This window comes from Mastigoproctus giganteus, chromosome 1, assembly GCF_048544385.1.
Source record: "Mastigoproctus giganteus isolate SK-2022 chromosome 1, ASM4854438v1, whole genome shotgun sequence".
NCBI classification, from domain to species: Eukaryota; Metazoa; Arthropoda; class Arachnida; order Uropygi; family Thelyphonidae; genus Mastigoproctus; species Mastigoproctus giganteus.
In genome coordinates this window covers 16,311,259-16,338,987 of record NC_143575.1, presented here as the reverse complement: position 1 = coordinate 16,338,987, position 27,729 = coordinate 16,311,259, and the positions used below count along the sequence as shown (strand labels likewise).

Below are 27,729 nucleotides of genomic sequence, written 5' to 3'. Positions count from 1 at the left end.
GTGTGTAACTATAATAAATTATTCAGATAACAACAAATTTTTAATAGTCTAGGAAGAATTAGAAAAATTATTATTGGGAATGGACAAATTATTTGGGTTGTTTTATTTTATTAATTATTTTTTGTTTTGTCTGATGTTGCATAAGCTTACCTCCTTGCATCATTTGAAACTGCTAGTACTAATATCGTATAACAGTGTAATGTGGTAGAAAACACTAGAAAGATATCGATTTCTCCACTTCTTTACCTAAGGTGGCGCTTTCAGTTTAAAATGAGTCAGAGGTACAGATACTAATACAGAGTACTACGCTGTGGATACTAAGTGCGTAGATTGTGTACTCTGTAATGTTGCTGGTAGGTTTAGTATTTTGATGTGTGGTAACGTTTTGCTGATGATTGGGCGTGTTTTAGCAGTGTAGATGTTTTTAATCTTAGTATTGTTAGTGGTATTGGTTATTCAAACACCAACACTATCTTGAACGGGTATGTGAGTTTTGAGAAAAAGAACAGTGGATCCGTTGACGGCCGAATTAACTCTAATATATGTTTAGAAATAAATTCAGTTCGTCCAGTAAAAGCAGTAGCTAAGGCAATTTTAATAAATATACATAGCTACTGCTTTTCGGTAAAAGCAGTAGCTATGTATACACATAGTAGTAGCTATGTATATGCCACAAGCCTCTTCTATTTTGTGTTCTAATGCAGTGGTTCCCAAACTACTGAAATCTACGAACCCTTCTAAAAATCAAAAAAAAAGTTTACGGACCCATATATATATGCGTGTGTGTGTGAACACTGGGTTTTCTGAAAAGAAAATTCAAAATTTTATGTTTAAAACAACTCAACTTTATTCTTATTTTTACATAAATATATAATAATAACTTTATTTATCATCAATTTGCTATATATAGAACGAATAATTTGACCAATTTCAGAGAGTCCGATTCGCGGATTCCCTGGAACTGGTCCACAGACCCCAGTTTGGAAATGCTGTTCTAATGTAACAAATAAGACATGCACTTAATTCAATGTTTAAATTAATTTTATATTTTAACGCAATATGGTTGATACCCGAATTTCGGTTATTTATTTTCGGACGTGAGGTAAATTGGAACTACTTGGGAATAATGAAAACTGAAATTAGGTTCAGAAATTTTTTGTTTTAAAAGTTTTCTCAAGGATTGTAAATTGTGGTAAAAATACATTGAATGGGGCAACAAGGCTGCCAAACTGGAAACTGCATGACTTAAGTACCTTTGGCACAGCCACTAGGGGGGGGGGGAGAAGTGACGAGAGAGAAGAAACAAGCCACATCCCACACGACCAATGTTTCTAGAGGATGTCACATGAAATAAACCAATGAGGGTGCTGAAATGAAGTAAAAGAAACGGCAATTCTATTAAAAGAACTATCACGTGATATAGCAACACTGTCGGAGCTGAAACAAAGAAAAAGAAACTGCAACTATGTTTAAACAACAAAAAAATAGAGAGAAATTTGGGGGGGGGGGGGGCTGCTATTCCCAAACCCTGCTTTTGAGGCTATACATTACTAGACCATGTCACGAGCATTAACAATGTGAATTGCTCATGCACGTCAACAGAAATGGCATTTTTTTCTTTCTTATTTTTGGAGGAGGCTGCCATCCCCCAATCCCCAGCTTTTGTACTTTACTAGAAAAGTTCACGAGCATTAACAATGAAAATTACTCATGAACACTAACAAAAATTTCTTCCTTTTTTTACCCCTACTACTGACATCAATACTAACAACTCATACAATTGTTGACAAAGAAAATCAAATAGTCAAGAAACAACTTGAAAAAAAAAAAAACTCACCTCATCAGTCTTTGAATGCCAGCAGGTACACTTCATGAAGCATCAACATTGAAAATACTTGTATTCCAAAGTTATAAAATATACCATTCAATTACAGTAGTAGTGGCACGTGATGCAAGAAAGCAAGTGTATGAGCTTATGCAGCATCAGCCAAAAAAAAAAAAAAAATTACAAGACAATTCCCTCTAAATGTCTGTCCAGTTCTTCCTTAAATTTATTTAACCTATCAACTTCCACGACAGATGGAAGTTTGTTCCAGCAATTAACCACCTGCTGGCTAAAGGCAAATTTCTGCACATCTATTCTTCATCTGTCTTTCCTCAATTTGAATTTATGCCCCCTTAGATTCATAGTCTGAACAAGTGGAAGAATCCCATCAGAATTCAGCATGCTCAACTCATTCAAGGCCTTGTACACCTCAGTCAGATCGCCTCGTAGGTGCCTAATCTCCAGCTGCTGCAATTTGCAGAACTTAAGCCTCTCTTGGTAAGAGGATCCCTTCATTCCCCTCACCAATCTTGTTGCCCTTCTCTGTACATGCTCAGGCAAATCTACATCCTTCCTAAAATGAGGCCCCTCCAGGCCTGTATGCAGTACTCAAGGCATGGCCTGACCATTGCCTTATACAGAGGGACAATCACTCCTTTTCCCTGTTAGCAAAATTCCTATATATCATTAACAAAGCCCCATGACCTGTCCTTGCAGCCTGTCTGCATTGCTCAGAAAATTTCATATCTGACTGCACAATTACTCCCAGGTCTTTCATTTTCTACCACCTTAAGTGCAGTACCACACAGTTGGTATGTTTCTCTGGGGGTTACTTCTACCCATATGCAGTACTTTGCATTTGTCAAGGTTAAACTTCCACAAACAGTTTCCACTTCTTAGCCCATCTGCTGAAATTTTCTAGATCCTGTTGCACTGCTATTACCAACCCTGCCAACCTTTGTATCATCTGCAAACTTCGACACTAAGCCTGATATACCTTCATCAATATCATTGATAAATATACAAAACAACAGTGGACCCAACACCGAACCCTGTGGTACTCCACTAATAACATTAGTCCACAAAGAGCAGCACCCATTGATTACCACCCTCTGTCTTCTCCCACTCAACCATCCTTTTATCCATTGTAGCAACTTTTACCCTTAATATCATTCTGCTCCAATTTGTACAAGTCTTCCATGCACAACAGTGTCAAAAGCTTTCCTGAAATCCAAATATATGATATCAAAATTATTTTTTTCATCCAGTTCCTTTGTAACCACATCATAATATCCTATAAAATTTGTCAGACAAGACTTTCCCTTAACAAACCCATGCTGTGTCTGAATTATTGCTGCAGTCTTGTCTAGATGATCCTGCAATGCATCTTTATCCAGTGACTCCATTATTTTACCCGGAACAGAAGTTAAACTGGTCTGTAATTACTCGTGTCACCCTTCGATCCCCCCTTTGTGAATTAGGGATACATTTGCACATCTCCAGTCCGTGGGGACCTCCCCTGATTCCAAGTGATGCTCTCATAATTATGGCTAAGGATTTGCTTAGTTGCTTTGCTGCCTCCTTTAATATAACTGGATAGATTCCATCCACCCTAGGTGCCTTTCTTATGTTTAACTTCAACAGTTTCTCCTTCACTTTGCTCTCAGTTATTACAAAAACATTAAGCACCCTGCTGCAATTTGATAACCTTCTGCCATTTTCAAACCTTAACTCCTCGTGTGAATGTAGATGCAAAATACTCATTCAGTTTGTTTGTTATCTGAGCAGGATCATCAACAGTCGAACCATCGATATCAAGTGAACCAATCAGATTCATCCCCTTCCTTTTAGAGTTTATATAAGTAAAGAAATCCTTGTTTTTTTTCTTCGCATACTTTGCCAAAGATTTCTAGTAATCTGCCTTCCCCTGCCTAACCTCCTTTGTGACCTGATTACAGGCTAGCTTATATCTGCCATAGGCTTCTGAGTCGCTTGATAATTTATAAGCATCCCATGCATTTTTCTTCTCTGTCACGAGTCTCATTAGTTCATTTGATAACCATTTAGGGCTAAACCTTGAAAAATATTTCTTAATAGGTATGAAACATTTAGTAGCTCTACGATTAATTCCTTGAATGTTTCCCACTTAGAATTTACTGTTGGTAACATAGTCAGTTAATCCCACTGTACAGAATTTAAAAACTGTCTGAGACCACTGTACTCACCTTTACAGAAGCAAAAACTCTTTTCTTTACCCCTGATGGTAATTAAATATCTTTAAGTAAATTCCAAATCAGTACACTGTGATCACTGCCACCTAGTGGTTCCTTTATCTGCAAATTCTTAATACACGAATGATCACTGCCGATAACCAGATCAAGAGTATTACCCTCTCTGGTTGCCTCTCGAACATGCTGCTGCAGAAACAATCATCCAATAAATCCAAAAAAGTCTTACTAGTGTGTGAGTGACCAACCCACAAGTTCCACTCAATATCTGGGAAGTTAAAATCCCCCATTAAGTCATTCTGATTTACTAGCCCACTCTATTTCTCTGTATAATTGTTCATTGTTCTCATTCGAGCCATTAGGCCTATAACACACTCCTACTCTTATTTTTGCTTTCGCAGTGCTTATGGCAGACCAAACTGACTCAACAGTGCACTGTTCATCTATATCAACTGGATGCATTTTTGATTTTATATTTTTCTTAATTAACAGCATGACACCTCCTACCTTCCTATCCTGTCTATCCTTTCTGTACACATTGTACTCCCCAAATTCCAATTCTGCATTCCTAATATCAGTGTGATACCATGTCTCTGATATCCCAACAATATCCGTCTTTGATGTCTTGACCAACAATTCAAATTCATCAAATTTATTTACTATACTTCTAGCATTGGTATACATGCACCTATTGCTATTCATCCTGACACATCCCATATACCCACCTGTTTCACGATGACTGCCATCAGTCCCTGAAACCCCCAGCACCCCTCGCTCCAGGCCGCTACTTATTCTAATACTGTTAGAATAAGTGGCTACTGTTAATATATTAGTCTGTGAATCGCCCCAAGCCAGCAGTTTTCCAACCCACCTAACACTGCCTCGATAGCATCAGCAAATATTCTTGCTCCCTTTCTATTTAAGTGTATCCCATCCCTGTAGAAGCAGTCTCCTGTTAACAAGCATGGATTATGCTTGGAAAAATTCTACCCCAGAGACATGCACAATTTCTCCAGGGCTGAATTGATTGACAAGGCTCTCATCATATACTTCCTCTTATCATGTCTTGCAGACTCTTTCATATTTAATCTTAACTTGTGAATTTTTTCAACATTGACCTGTACTTATTAAGTAAGTTTGCTGATCTCCTACTCTTAATGTCATTAGTGCCAATGTGTACAACAGTATCACCTTTTGTGCCTTTTTGATGATATCTGCTCTACAACATCATCAACTTTTGCCCCGCAGACATACCCTGGTTCTATTCCACCTATTCATTTTGCACAATATTTCCTGTTTCCCTGACAATAGTCACCGACAATAACTAGCTCTTGTGGGACCAGTGCATTCTGCCTTGAAGATTGCCACTGTGTTGTCTGTTGCACAAGAGTGAGTTGTGGCATTGAGTTGGGTAGCTGAGAACTTGATGGGCCCCATTTTAATTTTTTCAAGAGCATCTTACATACTCTTCAAACTCACATAGATGCCCATGAGCATGCCGAGTTGGTACCTAATTTCTTCACACTCTCTCTCTCGACCTATCACACAAACTAACGCATCACAGCCTAAACAATGTGCAACTTATGAAGTTGCACATTTTGTTTAGGCTGTGATGTGTTGGGGAATCGCCCCCTTTGGTTCTCCCTCGAGCCACAGCCCTCCTACCTTTTCCCATTGCTTTGTTGCTCTAGTCTGGGGCATGATTTCAGTTTAAATACAATTTAATTGATTAACAATGAAAATTAATAAGATTAATAAATTTAATTGATTAATTGAGAATACTACACTAAGTTAATAGATTCCTAAAAGCAGTGATACACATTATGCTATCTAGTTTTACATTATACCTTACACTATCAGTTTGCGATATGTTATACCATAACGATAAGAATGTTATATTAGTTATATCCTTAGCTAAATACAAAAAAGATATATGCCCAAAAAGTGATTAGATCCTTTGAGATACTTATTTATCCCAATGAAACCCTACAATTCCTCTGCACTACTGATTATGCACTACGATATTTCCACCAAAACACTGATACAATAGCAGTACGAGTAGTGAGTCGTAACTGACAAAACCGCTAGCTAAATTTAAAAAATGAGCTAACGAATGTCACTAAGATCAGTTAATCTATTTGTAAAACACAATTTAATATGTAGTCTCTGAGATTCGTTTATACCAGCTGTAAATAGACTGATGGTTTGATAATTCCTCTTTAAAAGTTGTACAAAAATTTGTGCGGTTGCCAGTTTTGCTTCATGAAACTACAAGCATGCATTTTGCCTTTTCAATGGGAGTTGCTATTTTGATAAATATTTTATTACTGCTGCCATGCATATCAGAGTAAAACTTTAGATTCATATACAAAAGTTTGAGTTTTGCAATTGTTTCACCATTCAAATTTAATCTATAGTTATCATTCTGTGAGTATTTTGCTTTCTACGACATTGATAATCATTGTATTCTGAGAGTTGGCGAGTCTGATGCAATAAAATGTGTTTAAAATGTATGATTAATTTGTATTAATTTTATATTGATTGTATTATTGTAAGCCAAAATATTTTAGAATTCTGCTGTATTTGTTTATTTTTTCAGCGAACTAAATGTAATTTTGAAGATTCTAAATGTTTAAAAAAAATTTTTCTTCCATTTTAGCATATTTTAACAACTTCATTTTGAAACAATGTTGTCACCAAAAGAAGAAACAGGTCTTAGATCTGTCTTGTCCTGCTTGTCTGCTAAAGATTTATTAGCAGTCACCCTTACTACCACAAAAGGAATGATTGTAGCAGAGACGAAAGAAGGTATTAACTTGAATTTTTTATATGCAAAATGAAATTATAACATCAGTGTTCAGAAATAAACTTAGTATTAATTAATTATCAGAGATCTATTTAGTTTTTTAAAATTGGCTGTAATTTGTAATATATTTAGAGCAGAAAAGCTGTAGTTCTATGTTTTTTGTATGTTTAATAATTTCTTTTGAATAATGTTAAAATATGATAAAAATTCTCATCTACCTTGACCAGACAGGAATTGCAGAAAAATTATTTAAAAATAGTAAAATTAATCTTGATATTTTTAAATAAACTTTAAAAGTAAAATTTATTTATTTTTATTTTATTTTTTTTTTCCCAGCTATATTTTCTGTCTGGTTGTTGCCAATATGAATATTTATTGTATTTGCTTCTAATTTCTTACAAAAAGGGGGTGGATTATATGTTAAAATATGAATATAGTGTATATTTGCTTGTAGTTCAATGTTTCTCAGCTTTTTTTAGTACCATGACCCAATATATTTTCTCATGGCCCATCTATACCTTTTTAAAATGTTTAATATGTACAGGCACTCCCCGACTTACTTAATACTTGACTTTACGTAAGTTTTTGCCAGCCAGCAGTGCAAATTGACAAAAAAAAAAAAAAAAAAAAATATATATATATATATATATATATATATATATATAATTATTCTTTTGTATTATGATGGTTCAGTTCGCATTTTATTTTTAATATTCTATTATAGTAGTTTTATTTAATTTCTTTCTAGCTTTTTCTGTTGTCCCAGTACCTGTTTTAGCAATGCATGGGTACAAACAGAGTACCTATTATTATTCTTTTGTATTATCATTCTATTGTGGTTTAATTCGTCTTTGTTCATCATTAATGTCATTGTTTTTCGCCGTGATGGCTAATTAAACATTGTCCGTGCCGGTGTTTTTTACCTATAGATATTATAGTTAATACATTACTGGTCTTTAAGCTAGCCTATTCTCGGTTATCTTAATTACCCGTGGCCTATACATTTAGGATTTTGCAACTTGTTGCGCATTACTAAAGAAATTTTCATAACACTTATTGATGAAAAACTGTAGCAATAGGCAAATTATCAATATTATTTTATAACTATATCTATAATTTATACATTTTTATGCATTTTTGTATTACATCACATGGACGTCAATCCCCTACTTCATCGGGGGCTTTGAGTGGATTGACGGCCCATTCGATGTAATGCATTTTTTACTTACCCGTTTCTGTTTGCATCTATCACAGCTTGCTATTAAATTAATTCTAAATTCCAAGGTTCTTTTTGAATTTTTTTTTGGACTTATGTTTATCTTATTCTTCTTAATTGTTGTTAGTTAAATTATTATTATTTATTATGAATTAAATTAATTCTTTATAATCTCTACAGCAACTGTGATAGAATACACAAAGCCCTACGGGTAAGTTTTTTTGTATTGCAATACTATTACTTACTTGATGTGTTCCAGTGGAAGTCGAAGAGTCGAAAAGGGAAAGTTTCCCGCCTTTAACTTGTTTTAAGGATGGCTATTTTTATGGCGCAGTCGCATTAACGTTTTACTGTGTGCCGATGGTGTATTGGCCGAAGTCCCCGATTTTCAGGCCAATGTCTATTGTGGATTTTGTTGTTGATTCGATGAATTTATTTATTTATTTGTGTATTTACATATTTGTGTATTTACATTATTTTTACATTTGTTTTTTGCCTTACCTCGGACAGTGCCGGTACCGCTTTTTCCAAGGCGTAACAGCACTTATTTGTCCAGAGGCAAAGCCCTATACATATATACAGCCTCTTACTATGGGGGGGGGGGTCAATTTTGGCAATAGGTCGTAGTGCAGTCAGGCGACGAGCCTCGCCTGAGTGCAATAAACCTAGTAAATAAGGGGATACTCTTCTGAGTAATTACTATTTTATTTTTATTTTTATTTGGTTTTTGATAAATGTATATGGGTCTACATTGGGGTGGTGTTTTCTAATATTTGCGTATATGGCAGTTTTTATGTGATATCTACTGTATTGTTTGGGAATTTTGTTTCTATCCAGTGTTTTGATGAGTTTTAGTATTGCTATTTTTCCGCTATTTATATTGTTGCATATTTTTAATAGTCTGTTTGTTTGATTAAATGATTTGTTTGATGGCAGTTTTTATGTGATATCTACTGTATTGTTTGGGAATTTTGTTTCTATCCAGTGTTTTGATGAGTTTTAGTATTGCTATTTTTCCGCTATTTATATTGTTGCATATTTTTAATAGTCTGTATGTTTGATTAAAACAAACAGACTATTAAAAATATGCAACAATATAAATAGCGGAAAAATAGCAATACTAAAACTCATCAAAACACTGGATAGAAACAAAATTCCCAAACAATACAGTAGATATCACATAAAAACTGCCATATATGCAAATATTAGAAAACACCACCCCAATGTAGACCCATATACATTTATCAAAAACCAACTAAAAATAAAAATAAAATAGTAATTACTCAGAAGAGTATCCCCTTATTTACTAGGTTTATTGCACTCAGGCGAGGCTCGTCGCCTGACTGCACTACGACCTATTGCCAAAATTGATCCCCCCCCCATAGTAAGAGGCTGTATATATGTATAGGGCTTTGCCTCTGGACAAATAAGTGCTGTTACGCCTTGGAAAAGCGGGGTACCGGCACTGTCCGAGGTAAGGCAAAAAACAAATGTAAAAATAATGTAAATACACAAATATGTAAATACACAAATAAATAAATAAATTCATCGAATCAACAACAAAATCCACAATAGACATTGGCCTGAAAATCGGGGACTTCGGCCAATACACCATCGGCACACAGTAAAACGTTAATGCGACTGCGCCATAAAAATAGCCATCCTTAAAACAAGTTAAAGGCGGGAAACTTTCCCTTTTCGACTCTTCGACTTCCACTGGAACACATCAAGTAAGTAATAGTATTGCAATACAAAAAAACTTACCCGTAGGGCTTTGTGTATTCTATCACAGTTGCTGTAGAGATTATAAAGAATTAATTTAATTCATAATAAATAATAATAATTTAACTAACAACAATTAAGAAGAATAAGATAAACATAAGTCCAAAAAAAAATTCAAAAAGAACCTTGGAATTTAGAATTAATTTAATAGCAAAGCTGTGATAGATGCAAACAGAAACGGGTAAGTAAAAAATGCATTACATTGAATGGGCCGTCAATCCACTCAAAGCCCCCGATGAAGTAGGGGATTGACGTCCATGTGATGTAATACAAAAATGTATAAAAATGTATAAATTATAGATATATATACATTTTATATATCTATAATTTACAATTATCAATATTATAAAAATAATATTGATAATTTGCCTATTGCTACAGTTTTTCATCAATAAGTGTTATGAAAATTTCTTTAGTAATGCGCAACAAGTTGCAAAATCCTAAATGTATAGGCCACGGGTAATTAAGATAACCGAGAATAGGCTAGCTTAAAGACCAGTAATGTATTAACTATAATATCTATAGGTAAAAAACACCGGCACGGACAATGTTTAATTAGCCATCATGGCGAAAAACAATGACATTAATGATGAACAAAGACGAATTAAACCACAATAGAATGATAATACAAAAGAATAAAATATATATATATATATATATATATATATATATATATATATATATATATTTAAGATTCCGCATCGCAAACTAGTTAATTTACTTCAAATTATTTTTGATAGCATAGGTCATTCAAATATTATTCTCAATAATAGACCGGTATTGAATTACATCAATAGCAACACAGGCATCAATACGATAGAACATATCAATACGTTAGACTTTAATAACTTGTTTACTAGCATCCCACATGACAGCCTAAAAACTGTGTTCGGCCATTATTATGATAAATACAAAAATATCTTACCCTGTGAGAAACACTACTGGGATGACCTTTTCAACCTTTGCATCTTCAATAACTACATATTTAATGGCAGTAATCTTTATAGGCAACATACAGGTATACCGATGGGCGCATGTAGCTCATGCATTGTGGCAAATTTATACCTACACCACTTCAAATATAATTTTAAACAAAATATGGTTCTATACAGATATGACGATTTGATAGTTTTTAATATGCCTGACTTCCTTACGGAAGCAATCAAATATTATCCGCCTGAATTAACATTAGAACGCACCAACACTAATAATTCCAAATCTGCTACCTTCCTGGACTTGGATATAAGGATAGATAACAATACCGTACACACTAAACTGTATGATAAACGCAAAAATTTTCATTTTAATACTATTGACCTCACTAACTGGAACTCTAATATCTCAAAAAGGATACATCGCAATACCCTAATCTCGCAAAGCATCAGAAGAATACACATATGTAACCAGACAGATTATATTATAGATACACTCAGTGAATTCAGATCCAAGCTTTTAGAAAATTACTTCCCACACCACATATAATTACAAGATATATGTATAGAGCTATATTGATAGCAAACAATAAGGGGAATTATAACCTTAACGCACAGAGTATTATAGATAAAGTCCTAAACAGGCGCTAATATAACATAGCCTTTGTAAAATTTTAGTAGGTGTTTCTTTGGCTTAGATAAATTTCGTTGGATATGTAATTATGTAAATAGTAGGCACTGCCCATGGAGTAAGTTACATATAGCTTACTCGCATTAAAAACTTGTACCTATATTTGCTCCATGGGTAGGAACTTATTCTGTAAACTTCTATTATTACTTCGAGAGAGATACTTATTTGACGGCTTTTCTATGTGTAATACTATACAGTATATTAAATAACAGCAGAGGGCGCTGTATGTAATTATACTTATTTTATCACTTAACTTAACTATTACATTTCCTAGGGGGGGGGGGGCTGCGATCGGTAGTTATATATGCTACACGTGCCAATACACGTGGTTTTCTAGTACCTTGGCCATACGGTGGTAAGCATTCTAATTTTAATCTTAAAGCATTCTAATTTTAATCTTAAAGCATTCTAACCAGGATACCTTACTATAAGGTTACATCCTATGTTAATTATTTTGCTTTTTCTTTGCTGTTTAACTTTCACTTTCTTATCCCTATCTTTTCATACCTCATGAACTATTAGAGTATTCGAGGGGGATTGAGGTACTATATCTATTCTTATACCTTTTTCCGTTCGCCTTTGTTAGCTATAGCTCACACTGTTATTTTTGATTAGACTACCGTGACAGCATTTACTATCAACTACGCACATATGCCTAACAATAATTATAGCTCTTTCTATAATTTTAATTTAATTTAAAATTTTGGCTATCCGTTGGGCTAACAGTCATCTTGCCAGTTTACTGCTAAATTTGGGATTAATTAACAAATTTTATTACTACCATTTGGCTCTAACTTACTACAAAATTTTATACTTTTGGCTCTAACTTAATACTATTTTACGTATATTTGGACATAGTTATGCTGGACGATGACTACAGAAACGGATAGCTCGTTAATTATGGTTGATACATTGTAAGGGTTAGCCCTCGAAAAAGTCCCTTTCAATGTATCTTATTGCCATAACTAACATTTTAATGGTATTTTTATATATGTTTATAATTTATTGCTTATGTCATGGCATAGATTGATTTTTTTTTTTTTTTTTTTTTTTTCCAGGTCATGTTGGGTACCCGCCATGGTTTATGGTTTACCTGATAAGCTAGTATATCATATTTTACCTTTAAAAAACTCTTACCATTATTAACTTAACTCATATTCATACAGACCGATGTAATGTTTAATCGTCCTAGATGGCATTAATTGGTTATGTGACTACTTAGTATTTATTATAATATTTATATTTATTATAACATTTAATATTTGCTTTGTCATACTTGGATATATATATATATATATATATATATGGAAACATATTTTGCATCCTTTAGGAATAAATGGAGATTATGATATTGTGAAAATATCGTAATGTGAACCCAATAATACTTTTTTTTTTGGTAATTCATTCCAAGACCTCGGAAGTTGATATTTTTGCTATATAGGGTGTCTCAAAAATATTGGTACAAACGTTTAGGGGAGGGGTGTTCATCAGTTCGTGAGAGGGAAAATTTCTGGTTTACTTGTTCAAGCAGTAGTCGCCGCACGAAGAGCATGCATCGATATGTGAGCTGTCAGACATGCAACTAGTGTATGGATTAGCAGAGGGCAATGGACGAGCTGCTCAACGAATTTATGGAGAACACTTCCCAGACAGACATGTACCGGACCACTGTTTGTTTGCATGTGTGCATCAAAATTTGTGCGATTATGGGTCATTTAGAGATAACAGGAGTAGAGCGGGCAGACCATGTTCGACGCGAACTCCCGCCATTAAAGAAAGTGTGTTGAATGCCGTCCAGAATAATCCTACTACCAGCACACTTGCCGTTGCCTCTGCCTTACGAGTGTCTCATTGCAGTGTACAGCGTGTCTGGCATGACGATTCCTTACACCCCTTTCATCTCCAAAGGGTTCAGTTACTGCTCCCCCAAGATCATCCTGCACGTGTGGCTTTTGCACAGTGGTTTCTCCAAGAAAGCGTTCAAGACTTGAATTTTCCAGCCTATGTTTTGGTCACGGATGAGGCTTATTTCACTCGGTAAGGCTTATTCAATCAGCACAATGCTCTTGTGTGGGCTCACGACAACCCACACTGTGTGCGCCCCCATGCGGCACAACATCGCTTTGCAATAAATGTGTGGGCAGGTATGGTCGGTGACACTTTGTCAGCCCATACCTGTTACATCCCGCATGAAATCCGCTAAATATCAAATCTTTCTTGAACCAGTTCTACCAGGGCTACTTGACAACGTTCCAAAAAATGTGAGACGGAACATTTTGGTTTCAACATGACGGGGCGCCTGCCCATTATCGAAGGTGTGTTCGTGACCATTTGAACAGGCGTTTTGGGCGTCGATGGATTGGCCGTGGTGGACCCGTTGCCTGGTCCCCACGCTCACCTGATTTATCGAGCCTTGATTTCTTTCTGTGGGGAGCCCTCAAATCTATCGTGTATGAATCGCCTGTGGAGACGGAAATGGATCTCGTGGCGAGACTCATCTGCACTGCTGCTGTCAAAGAAACTCCAGGTGTGTTTGACTGTGTCCGCCAATCCATGCTGCATCAGTGTCACGTTCGCGTCTCATGGTGGAACCTTCGAGCATCTGTTGTAACATCATGAAAATATTGATCTCGTACTCCATTGTTAATATTATGTCAAATAAATGTTTGCCACTAATTACTGTCTTGTGTCATTTCTGCTTCTTGTGCCTCTGCTGCTACTTTCCTGTGACGTTTTCGGTTATGGGTTCCTATGCGATTCGCATTCCTTTAGATGTTACCTACCTCCCCTAAACGTTTGTACCAATATTTTTGAGACACCCTGTATAACTAAGCTATTTAACTGTCTAAAAGGTAATTTTTATAATGGAATTTGTATTAGTTTTATATAAATTTATGTCATAAGCATAACACAAAAATAACTTTTAACTAAAGGATGCAAAAACAAAACACGTGGCCAACATGTTTACAAACGCTACTATTGGCTGAGTGGAAGGGCTACACTGTCCGGTTGGAGAATGCGCTATACCTTCATCGTTATCATATGTTCTGTTATAAGAATCAATTTTAAACACCTCTAATATTTTTCTAAAGCACATTTCTATAGGTCACGACCATAAAACAATAAAAACAATTTGCACTTTCTGGTTTATTGGGCTTTTCTGTTAGTGCAAGCTAATATAAACAGGTAGTAAACTTGATTTTATTGCATTTGCAATAATACCGATAAATGGAATTGTGGGTTTTTGGTGAAATGTGTTTCCCCTTCACTGAAATCTTCAGTCATATAAAAAAAATAAATTAAATTTTCAGAATCTTCTCTTCATTCCTATTTACTTATTACAATGATTGAAGGGAAAGCGACCAACAGAAAGTGCAAGTGGTGGCAGTGCTAGGAAACAAAACAAAATTGATTTAAAAATGAAAATTAAGAAGTAGGACAAAGTTTGTTATCTATTGCACAGGAATTAGGCCTTGCTGCTTCAACAGTGAATACTATTGAGGACAGTGCACGTATAAAAGAACATGTTAAAGATCAACAGTGTTCAGGTGCTATATCAGAGATGGAAAAGCTATTAATAATAACGATGGAAAATCAGATTCAGAAGTGATTGCCCCTGAGTCTAATGGCCATTCAAGCAAAAGCAAGAAGTATTTTTGAAGATATTAAGAATAAGTAACCCCAAGCAAGTTCGTGACAAGCAACAGGTGGTTTAATAGGTTCAAGAATCGTACTGATTTCCAAAACATTAAAGTAAAATTTTTGTAATTGCATACTTTGTACAATTTTTTAATTTACCTATGCATGAGATAAAAAAAAAAAAAAAAAAAAAATGCAATAAGAAATTTTAGTTACACATTCGTCGAATATTTCTTCTTTGCTTCAATCAAATTCAGCGCATATAGTTGCAAGTGCTTCATAAGCATTTAGGGAAATTCTGACTTGCGTTAAATTCTGCGGAACGCAACCCTTACATAAGTGGGGGAGTGGCTGTATATTTTTTTTTAACAAAGTCCAAATTAGTTCAAGGATTCTTGTAGGTTGCAATTGATCAGTTGAGATACATGCAACTATGGAATAATGTAGTAATTGCTGTAGAATAAAATTCCTTCATTGAATAGATTCATACTGAGCAAATTTTGATTTCAGAAGCAATCAAAGCTATATTAATGTATACAGAGAAGCCTTCCCAGTTACTCCGGAGGCGTAAAATCAAGAAAGCTGTCATTTTCCAATATTTAAATAGTAATGGAATAGCAGTACCAGCAACAGCGGAGAAATCTGAAATTATTTCTGCATGTCTAAAATATTGGCAGTCTGTCGGAGCTGAGGAGGTAAAATTTTATATAAAAGTTTGAATAATATTAAGAATAGTAACTTTTAAGAATGTTAGAATTTATGTGCATGAACTTTTTTGTTTGCCACAGAGATATTTGTAAATTGTATTCAAACCATCCTCTGACAGTATTATAATTAGTATTAGTAGTTTCAAATGATGCAAGAAAGGCAAGCTTATATAGCTTCAGCAGAACACACACACACACACACACACACACACACACACACACACACACACACACACACACACACACACACACACACACACACACACACCTGTCCATCTGTTTTTATAATTTGTCTAATTCCACTTCACAACACCAGATAAAAGAGTGTTCCAACAATGAACTACCTGCTGGCTGAAAGCAAATTCCACATATCTGTACAGCACCCATCTTTCCACACTTTAAATTTATGACCCCTCATGTGTTGTAAGTAAAGAAGTCTTTGCTACTTTTCTGTGCATTTTTTGCAGTGACTTCTTGTAATCATCCTTAGCTTGCTAACCCCTTTTGTGACTTGATTGCTGACTGGTTTATATGTACTATAGGTTTCTATATCTCATGATAAATTATATTCATTCCCATGTATTTTTCTTGTCAGCAACTAATCTCCTCAGTACATTCAAAATCCATTTAGGTATAAGCCTTGAACAGCATCTCATAGTGGGTATAAAAAGACATGTCTTCTACAATTAGTTTCTTGAATGCCTCTCACTTAGAATATGCTGTTGGCAATGTTTTCAGTTGGTCCCACTGAATAGAATTTAAAAACTGTCTGAAACCATCGTAGACTTATTTACGAAAGCCAAATCCCTTCCCTTGCTCTTGGCAGTAGTTACAATTTTAAGTATTTCCCATATCAATACACTGATCATTGCCATATAGTGGTCTTTTTTTGCAGATTCTTAATGCATGAAAAATTAATCTTTTGATTATATTAGAGTTTTAACTAAGAGCATTAACCCCCCACCTCCTTCCCTGTTTTTTCCTTTTTGTGCACATCGTACTCCCCACATTCAAATTCCCCATCTCTTATGTCTGAGGGACACCCTATCTCCAATATTCCTATATTGGATACATGTAAGTGTACATGCACCTGTTTTTGCTCTTAATAAATGTAATAACACAGCCCCTGTGTTTGCTTGTAATCCCTGACACTTTGGTTTCCAAACTGCAATAGGTCCCTGTAGAAGCAATACAAGAATCTCTTAACCCCTCCCTGTAGCTGCTATTAGTTTATTAGTCTGTGTATCCCAATAAGCTAGCAGTTTTTTGATCCATCAAGCTCTGTCTCGATAGCATCAGCAAATATTCTTGCACATTTTCTGTTTAGGTGTATTCCGTCTCTGTAAAAGTACTGTCTCTTGTAAACAAGCACAGACCATACTATGAAATATTCTACCACATGAGCCTTGCGTAATCTTTTTGGGGTTCAATTGATTGACAAGGCTGTCATCATGTACTCCTATTGTGTTGGAGTTGAATTGCAAATACTTAAATTTAATTCTGATTCATGACTTTTTCTAATTATTGCCCTGTACTTGTTAAGTAAGGCCTCAAATCTGCTACTCTTCATATCATTATTATCAGTATGTACAACAGTATTATCTTTTGTGCCCTTAAAAGATGATAGCTGCTCTACTATGTCATCAACTTTTCTCCCCGGAAGGCATACTCTTATCCCATTCCACTTGCTTGTCCTTTTTACAAAGTGTGGTTTCTGCTCATGGGAATGCTGAATTTGTGCTTAATCCCTTTGCACTCTCTGTAACAAAAGTCAAAGACTTGCCATTTGGTCATATCATGGCCCACCATAGATAACCTGGCAAAAAGTGACAAGTAGCATACTGTACGTAGCTCTGATTCTCAAGAGAACTGCCATTTAGTGGTTATCTCCCAAGCGGAAGCATCTCTTCTACTTTGATATTTTTTTGCTTTACTGTTCTTGTTTGAGAATGATTTTAGTCTTAAATATAATCTAAAAATACCACACCAAACTAAGAGATAAGAATATAATTATGCTACATTACAGGTGATATGCTGGCTGTACATACTATACTGTTACATTTCTAAATGCTTGTCTAAGTATTTACCTTCGAACTATTTGAGTTTAAAGCACTGCAGTTAACTACTATGATGTACTGCACTACAATTTACTAATTAGAGATGTTCATATCTCGTCAAAATATTTGACATGATCCATTACCGTTAACAAAGGCTCTCTGAATATTAAGTTATAACTTATTAAATCCTTAACTAAATTCAAAAATAAGCTAATGTACATGATTAGGACAATTAAAACTATTTGTTAAACAAATAGTTTCAATTATTTTTATTTTATCTTATTTTCCCAAAAAGTTCTGTTTTTGAGAGTGCAAAATTATGTATCTAAGAAATATTTTCTACCTTGCTTTCAAAATTTTAGCTAATCATATTATGTAGGATAAAGGAATAAAATAGTTAATTGAAGGATACAGGTAGTTCTCGACTTTAAAGCAAACTCATAAAGTGGGAATTCACGTCACATAGACAATGTTAAAAACAGGGGTTATGTTCTCAACAATAAAATTTGACCATAGTAATGTTAAATAAAGGTTAACAAAACAATAGTTTATGCTTAAACAATGATTTATTTATCCAAAGAAATGAAAACATAGCCTTAAAATGAAGCAAATTATAATAATAAAGAAATTATTTATGTTGTATGAACGTTAAAGAATAATGATCACGTTTGCTTATGATTTCATATTTTGTTTCCAATGTTATTCTTTTTCGCTGTTTCTTTTTTTTTTTTTGATATCACTCTCCCATAGTATTACTTTGTTTTGGCATACTGTACAGAATTAATAAGGGGGAGAAATATGAAATAAGATGAGACAGTGAAACTGAAGAGTAACACAACTACTCTTTGTAACATCAGCGTGGTAATTGCTTTGTTATGTGAGTTAGTGAAACGCTCTCGTCTGCCTGAACAAACGTACAGTAGTACATGTAGCTATACAATATTAAGTAGTACTGTAGTATTGTATAGCTACGTGTGTGGCTTGAAATGCCATATTTATGAATGTTTAGCATTTATTTATTGCAGTTAATGTTCATATTTTTGATTTTGTTGATATTTGATACTTGAAAAAAAAAAACTCTTAAAGCGGGAAAAGCCTGTAAAATATTTGACATTTATAAATGACTTGTAATGCCTAGAAAAATGAGCTGAATTCTTTCAATAAATTCAGATTTATTGTGTGGATGTGTTTAAAAAGTACACCAATTTGAGTGAAGGGTACAAAATATGTTTAAAAATTTTATTTATATGTTCTTTGATTAAAATTTCATTTTACAATAGCTGAAAGTAAGGATTGGTGACCTGGCAGTGGTCTTTTTTTTTTTTTTTTTTTTTTTTTTTTAAGTTGGTATTTCAAATAGTGGACTTGGAAAACTAAAAAATTCTTTTTTTTGCCATTCTGCACATAATGGAAATGTTAAAACAGTATTTTCAGAAATAAACGTGCATTGGTCAGGTGAACAAAGCTATTGTCTGGTTGTAAAAACAATTAATTTCACAATTATATTTAACATATTTAATGTGTAGAGATTTTTATAGGGTGATTAAGCAGAAAGAAATCCAGTAAATTATTTCTAAAATGTATTATTTTTACTATATATTAAACTGTACTTCTCTTTTGTAAAGCAATTTTGTAAAAATTGCTTTCATCCAGAGAAGAATTGATTGGTGGAACAAACTTTCATCTGGTGTTGTGGAGGTGGATAGTCTGAATAAATTTAAGGAAGGATTAGATAAATTATTAGAGGTGATGGATAGATGAGGTGGATATTTTTTTGCTAATGCTGTATAAGTTTCCTTCCTTGTATTATCTGCCACTACTAATTCTAATTTCTTTTTCATTTTTAGAGTACTATTGCCCGAACATGGCAAAATCCCTGTTTGTTTTTTTTTATTGCCCCGGTGTTTTTTGTAAATTGTCCTAGACTCGTTAAAACTCATTTTTGACCTAGTTGTAAACATCCAACCCATTATTTATAAAATTTATGCTATAGGACCACTGAAAGTGTCCAGAGGGTCAGAGATTTGGTTCTTAATGAACCAAATCAGTAGATGGTTGGTTTTACATTTAATTACCAAAGAGTTAAATTTAGTTAATGAAACGGTGCCTCCGTAGCCAGGTGGGAAGGAGCAACAGTGCGTAGCACACGCTTCTTGATTAGACCGGGGTTCGAGCCCGTCACCACCAAATACGGAGGATGCGGAAAGGTCAGGGAATGACCACCGCATATTCCTGGAGCAATATGGCCTTAGTTGCTAATGCTCCTAAAAAAAAACCAAACAACAACAGTTAATGAAACAGTTTGGAACAATTTCAGTTTGATTGAAATCACAAGTAAAACAATTGATTTATTTCTTTGATACTGGAATTCATCAATAACAGTCTATCAAGCTTATTATTTGGATATTCTGAAACATTCGAATGTTCAATACAGAAGGTAAGATCTTTGGCCGGCTGAATGAATACTTTTCCATGGCAGTACACCACTTTCTATGACAGTTCCATAAAGCATATCATTTTATATGCTTTTTTTTTTTTTTGCACAATATGGCACTATTTCCTATTTTCATTACATAGACAACATAGCAGTTTGGTCTTCCGTACAGAAAAATGGGCTAGTCATCTAGAAAGGTTCCAGAGAGTAATTGCTTTGTTGACTTACACTACTGCCTTTCTAACTTTTCTGCAGCTCAGTGCCTACTAGGGCTCACAATACCAGTCAAAATCTTAATACCAGTATTTTTAATTTATGAAACCGGTATTCCAAAAAAAAAAACATTTTTCGCAATACATTTTGATGACAATTAGGTGCAATAAAGTAAGGAAAAAAACAAGTAATTACTTGAGTTTATGTTTTAAATCAAACTTTAATAATAATAAATATTCTAGCAAAAATTATTAGACATGCAGTTATTCTAAAAACAAAAAAATAAGCATCCACACTACCTGTCCGAATAAAGTGAGCTCTTAAGAAACTCAATAGTCAAAGCTCTTAAGTTCTTAAGAAAATGTCCTTTTGGATTCTGTGCTGGTTGGTGCTTTATACTGAGATAGTAGCAGATGAGTTGCAGTTTAATCCCCCCCCCCTTATTCCCTCATCTTCAAAAAATTTTATTTCCTTTTTATCAAAAATAAAAAATATTTTCGTTTTGACTTTTTATGGCACTATATCCGTATTAATGAAAGAAAGAAAGAGACTAACGGTTAAGCTTGGTGAGGAAACCAAATCCAAGTTGTGGGGGGCAGTTATTTATTTATTAATTTTTATTTCTTTGCACCTTAGTATCACAGTCAGTCGCCATTGTTATGATTTTCGTACAGCAGCTCCCCTCAAGCGCTAAGGCCCACAAGCTACTGACTGCGTTAAAAAATGAGAATTTCCAGGAGCTTAGGGATACCCCCCCCCAACAGCAACCGCAGTCCATAAGTCGGTAAATTAATACAGTTAGTCCTCGTATAACATGAGTTTACACTACATGAATTCGATCATACACGATTTATAAATAGGGGAACAATATCATATATAACACAAACCGAATTCGCTTATGCACGATTCGCCTTTGTGTTTACAAGAAATGGCAGTTGGACCGGACTCACCCCAACTGAATGCAACACGATAGGAATGAAGAGAAGATTCTGAAAATGTATTTATGTTTTTTTATATCAGTGAAGGGGAAACGCATTTCACCATAATAACGTAAAATTCCAGCTATCGGTATTATCGCAAATGCAATTAGATAGTTTACTACCAGTTTATAACAGATTCCACTAGCAGGAACGTAACTGGAAATTGTTTTTATTGTTTTATGGTAGTAACCCCCAGAAATGTGCTTTAGTAAAATGTAAGCTAGTGAGGTGTTAATAGTTGTCTCTGCCTTTACGGTGTTGTTTATTCAGTTGCTACATGTGCACAGCTTTGTTTATGTGTATCAAGCGTGCCTCCTCATTTTGTAATTGTGCTTTATTCCCTAAAAATGGGTAAAATACTTAAAAAGGTGTGAAAAGGAAGCGTCCTGGTGAAGACACTACAGATTCAGAGAGGAAAAGAAAAGCAATATCCATAAACAGAGGCAGACCGGGGCAAAAATTCTTACCCAGGAAAATTTGTAGTGGCCTCATACTAGTGTTTATGGCCAAAATCACACTGGAGGCCGGTGTGATTTTGGCCATAAACACTAGTATGATAATATTAGAAATATTATATATATTTCTCTATCACACCGGCCTCCGGTGTGAGAGAGAAAAAATATGAAATTGTGAAATGCTTTGAGCGAAATGAAAGATCATGTGATATTGTACGTGCTACAGGCCTAAATGAGGTAACGCTGAGAATTACAAAGAATGCAGAGAAAATAAAAACAACCTTTATAGCAGGAACAACTCAAAGTGTAATTAAAATCCATTAGATTAAGACAAAGAATTGGAAGAGATGGAACGGCTGTTATCTGTTTGGATAGAAAATCAAACAAAAAAACAAGTTTGCTTACGATAGAACGTAAAGCATTACCAATATTTTATTACGTAATAGTCGTAATAAAATACTTACATATTTTATTACGATAATTTATTGTGTTTGGTAATGTTTTGATTACAAATGTGTGTTCAATCTTGGGTTGTTGGCACCAAACCCTATTTTTCCCATAGGGCCTGTTGTTTATTTTTGCATGATTTTGCATTGCACGAGGGTTTCTAGGAACTCAACTATCGTGCTGTACGAGGACTGACTGTACTAACAATTCCATGTATCACTCTTAATTTAGCAATATCAGTTTTCTTTACAACTTCGACCAATAAACCCACTCAATACTAAACATTTCCTTATTCCTCGTGTTTCTTCAACCTTACTCTAAAATAATCTCCCACTTTATCTAAGTACCATTTCCAAAACAACACAGTTCAGAGGACTTGCCTTCCTTTTCTTTCATGGTGGGATTCCTTTGTGTGAGTTCCTTCCACGGAGTGCGGTGAAGTCTCTCTCTCTCTCTCTCTCTCTCTCTCTCTCTCTCTCTCTCTCTCTCTCTCTCTCTCTCTCTTCTTAGTTAAACTCTGCATCTCTGCTGTATAGCTCTTCCAGTACTGTCTTATTTTGGGATTTCAAGAAGAGTTCTGTCTTAATATGGAAGGAAATTACCAGAGCACTATCTGACTGGCTACCGAATAACAACCACAAACCCCTCTTTTGGTTCGAGTACCTTATTTATTTCCTTCTCATTTATTTATTGAATTGATTGCAAGTTAGAATCACCCCTTGTACTATTTTATATGCAAGCTTATGTGCAAACCCCAGGGGGTTTTGCACACATTTACGTATCTCTCCTGCTGACCGGGCTAGCTGGGTGGGTAAAGTGCCTGGCCTAGCAACCCAAAGATCGCGGGTTCGAATCCCGCCTCAGGCTTGGATCAAAGTACTGCAAAAACCTTGGGAGGTGCATTGTGGCCACAGAAGCCAATGCGCCAACAACTACCAAAAAGAAAAAAAAAATAACATATCTCCCCCCCCTATCTAATTTAAACCTGACCCAATCACGGCGTTATTCTTTAAACTCGCTCTTCTTCCTTTGGTGGGAAAAACAGAATATTTTTCCCACACAACGAAAACGGTTCCACCTTTTACCTCAATGTCACCTGTTCACAATACCTTTTGAACTGCTCCATACCCGACACCCTTTCCCAAAATGCACTAAGTGTCGCATCCCCAAGTAGTGGTGTAATAGAGGGATTAAACTATTGTTCAGAAGCTTTTAATTTTAACCCTTCCGCACCTGCCATGCCATTATTCACCATATTCCTTAATTGCACTACCGGGCCTACTGACACTAATGAAATATTTCTGTACTGATGTTTTCGTTATTCCTTAAGTGCTTTACTTCCACACACATGCACTCTACTTACGAAGAGAAATATATTTGCAAGATTGTCTTAGTTTCATGACATTTCAGGTTTCTGTTGCATTTGTACTGTGTATAACAATCCCTCATTTGCAAATTCAGCAGTATTAATGATTTATTGTTGTCGATTTTATAACCTTTATGTGAATAAATCATGGATAATTATTTTTTTAATTAGTACCGAAAAACTGTTTTTTGTATAAATACTGGGATTTGAATACCGGGAAAAAATGACCGGGATCCTGAATACCAGAATCCTGGAAACTCGGTATTGTAAGCCCTAGTGCCTACTGAATGCCCTTCTCTCTGATAGTAGCATTTGTGAATCTGTTGACCGGCAGTCCACAAGTGGACTCAGAAAAGTTGACTTTGAAATATTTTAATGATTAATATAATTAATCATATAATATTAATATAATGATATGTAAAGAGCCTCTATTAATTTATCATGTTTTACAATTATTTTATGAATTATTTGTCCAGTATATATGAAGTGTATTTATACTGCATACGGATATATGATATATAGTGGTCTGTGTTATTATGAGAAACTAGTGTATATAAAATACAATTGATTTATTCAAGGTAGACCATAGCCATGAAACTTGACTAACAAATAAAGCAGTTAAAAGTGCCTATATTAAAATGTATTACTTATTTAATGACAGCTGTTCATTGCTATTCATTACATAATAACACATTTGATTTTTCTAATTGTTTCAACATAGTTCTACATTATAATTTAATTCAGTAGAGATTTTTTGTTAATAAGTTATTTAATTTAGTAATATTGTTTTTTTTTAGCCCATTGTCTTTGAAGATGAAGAAGAAGAAGAAGAGGAATCTACATTGTCACCTGGTGAACCAGTAAGCACAGACTATCATTTGACTGAAATGGGTTACCAGTTTACCACATGGTTCTTTCCAATGCTGAATAACTTTGAAAATTTTGGTGCACATCATTTTTGGCCTGATTGTAAGTTAAGTTTGCGAGTACTTCTGTCTGGAAGTCAAGAATTTAATGACCACTACATTGGTGCTGATAGGGTAGCAGACTGTCTAGCTAGTCTCATCACCAAAGAGAGGATATTATTTGACCCAAATATTAGTGCTAATGGAATTTCATGTGTTCAAGAACTTCATGGATTGATTAAAGTTAATGTTAGTGGAGTAGTTCACAGATTTTCAAATTGTATTGGATTGTTTGATCAAATGTTTGGGCTAGTGAAGACTCCACAATCAGATGGAACATGGAAGATACAGCACATGCAGTTACAAATGATGTTGAAGAATGAAAAAAATGAGGCTATTCTTATGAATGAAGAGGAATTAAGCAGGAACAAAGTGTGTTATCAGCTGAGTACTGTTCAGACATCTTAAAAAAAAAACAGTCACGTAATATTGTACATTTTGTAATATACATCAATTTATACTCTGTATTACAAAGTTGCTAATTGTATAATCAAAATCAAGTTAAATTTGTGAGAAAACTTAATTTTCTAGAAATAAACTTGCTTTTTATATCCAGCTTATGAAAAGTAGGACTTTCTTATCCCTTGTCAGATAGCAGCTGACCTAATAACAATTGCTTGGCAAAACAGCACTAATGTAAATAGCTGCCATGTGGTGTGTGAAGTTAGAACTTCAAAATTATAAAACAGCTCACAGAATTTTATTTTGAAGGCTAGCTAAACAATCCCTACCAATAAGCCCACATCAAACAATTTCATTACTCCCTTTTTTTTGCAGGAATTTGTCACCAGATACCAGCAAGTCACAGAATAGGCTGTTAGCAGTGCTCATCTTTTGAATAAATTAGAGATTAACCATTTAGAAATTTCATTGGTTTAATTCCATTTGTGTATTACCATGGAAACTTGCAATGTACAGTTCATTCTGTTATGAACATTAAAACCATTGCATTTACTAGGTAGTTTAAATTCTTTCAGCTACAAGATAAGACTAGAACGTCCTACTTTTCATAATTTTTGAAAGGTCACAATGATTTTAGTTATTTTATAATTTTGAAGTCTTAAGATGATTATGTTATAGTTTGTTTTGCTCATCTTGAAAAAATGTAACACTATGAGAAGTACAAAGGTTTGAAACTACAAGCATCTAAATAGCTAAAATAGATTTAGCAATTTATGATTTCAAAGTTCTACATCACATTTGTGATAGAACTTTTAACCCTTGTGTTTGAAGTCAGAACTAAAAAAAAAAAAAAACTATGAAATAGTTAAAAATATTTTGAAGTTCTGATGTCACATACACATGGCAGTCTGCATCAGACAATTTCATTGTCACCAGTGCTTGCCCCACCTTCTGAGATAACTTGGATAAAATATTAGTAAAAAGGCCTGCAGCATCGGGTATAAGCATATTAAGAATAAAGTCACAACCAATGAAATCTATTTTATATATATATTTTAATAATGTTTTATTTCACAGTTTTGTTGGTTGTGATAATATTTATTCTTAATATTAATTGAATAAAATAGTTACAAGACCTTGAATGACCCAAAATTGAGGGAATTGCATATGTGTAGAAAAATTGGAAAAACAAACTACATACAGTAATGAAACATCTCAGTGGCTATATGTTATGGAAATAGAAATGTTTCATCAGAACCATTCCCCCCCCCACAATCTTTTAGTATGGGATTTTACATTTCTTACAAATAAATGTAAGAAACATAAAAACTGATATTCTTAACGTTACAGCTTTCATCCCTTTCTTTTCTTTTTATCCGATTACCAGCCATAATTGAATTTAAAAGAAAAATGGCATTTTCTCACTTAATAATAGCTAAAATCATTCATATGAAGACGTAAAAAAAATTTTATTCAGAAAACTCCCTGGTTACAGAAAAAAAGTATGTCCCATTTCTGGGATGTTGGCTGAGAATAAGAAATATTTAGGAAATTAGACAAAGAAAAAAAAAAAAAATTTATTCAAAATCAAACAATGGTGTTTTACACTAACTATGTATCAAACATATAATAATAAAAAAGTCATTTTGTGTGAAAGGGAACAAAACATATGTCATGTAGGGGTACATCACATTTGTTACAAAGTCTGTTTTTTACCACATAAAGCACATCTTCGTTGTGTCGTTATTGGAACTACCAAATGTCCATTGCCATCAAATCTCACGTCCAAGCTCACTCGTCCACCTAGAAGTTTAGACTTTTGTGGACCCGGCGTTTTTGAAGCAGAAGTTGTTTTAGAACGGTAGGCCAAAACTACTTTCCTGCGTACATCCAGAAGTGATGCATTTTTCTTGAGAATTTGTAATTTGATACAATCTCCAAGTGTTAACAATGCATATATCTAGGAGTTGTGTGAATAATGGCCACCACCATTTTTTTTGAACGAATTCTGATTCCATAAAGTGAAACTTGCTTATCTAACATGTTCACTCCATCCATATGTGAATTATATTCTTGTATGACCTTTGGTATAGGAATTTGAATTTGCTTTCTGTCTTTATGGGAGTAACGTCTAGTTTGTCCTAATGGCTCAATGCAACTGTAATTAGTGGCAAGTGAAACCGGTTTATTATCATTCCATTTTAGCACAAGTACTTCATTTGATTGGTCGAATCTATAATCAAAATAGCCCCAATCCTTTTCTTTTTCCATTTGCTTGCTAGAAATCAAAGGACACTTTTGTGTTTGGTTTTTTCTCGGACTGTTCCGGTTGCTTTCATTCTCAGCTCTCTAAGGTGGCACATTATTTCATGGCTGGTGAAGAAATTGTCGAAAAACAGTTCCTGTTTTTCATATTGATGAAATTAGGTTTGTAATAACTCGAACTCTCAACGGTCCCTCCATTTTCTCGCTTTTGCTGCAATATGTTTCAAAATTATATAAATAACCGCTTGAACACCAGAGTTTGTAACCAAATTTGATTGGTTTTCCGCGCATAAATATTTTTGCAGAATGTTGTCCATAA

The 27,729-nt window shown here is 34.4% G+C and overlaps 1 protein-coding gene across 3 annotated transcripts; it reads left to right on the top strand.

Annotated features, from left to right (window-relative positions):
• The first annotated feature begins 284 nt into the window (after positions 1-284).
• Positions 285-25,858, top strand: LOC150090582 (uncharacterized protein C3orf38 homolog). Of its 3 annotated transcripts, none has more exons than XM_090378856.1 (4): positions 285-353; positions 6,713-6,861; positions 15,633-15,814; positions 24,576-25,858. In XM_090378856.1, exons 2-4 carry the CDS (start codon positions 6,741-6,743, stop codon positions 25,149-25,151), a joined length of 879 nt encoding a protein of 292 aa, XP_090234982.1. In that variant the 5' UTR covers positions 285-353; positions 6,713-6,740; the 3' UTR covers positions 25,152-25,858. The 3 variants fall into 3 exon arrangements, with proteins under 3 accessions (XP_090234982.1, XP_090234966.1, XP_090234974.1); XM_090378840.1 differs by having other exon boundaries at positions 15,630-15,814; XM_090378848.1 differs by lacking the exon at positions 285-353 and adding an exon at positions 404-482 and having other exon boundaries at positions 15,630-15,814.
• The last annotated feature ends 1,871 nt before the right edge of the window (positions 25,859-27,729 follow it).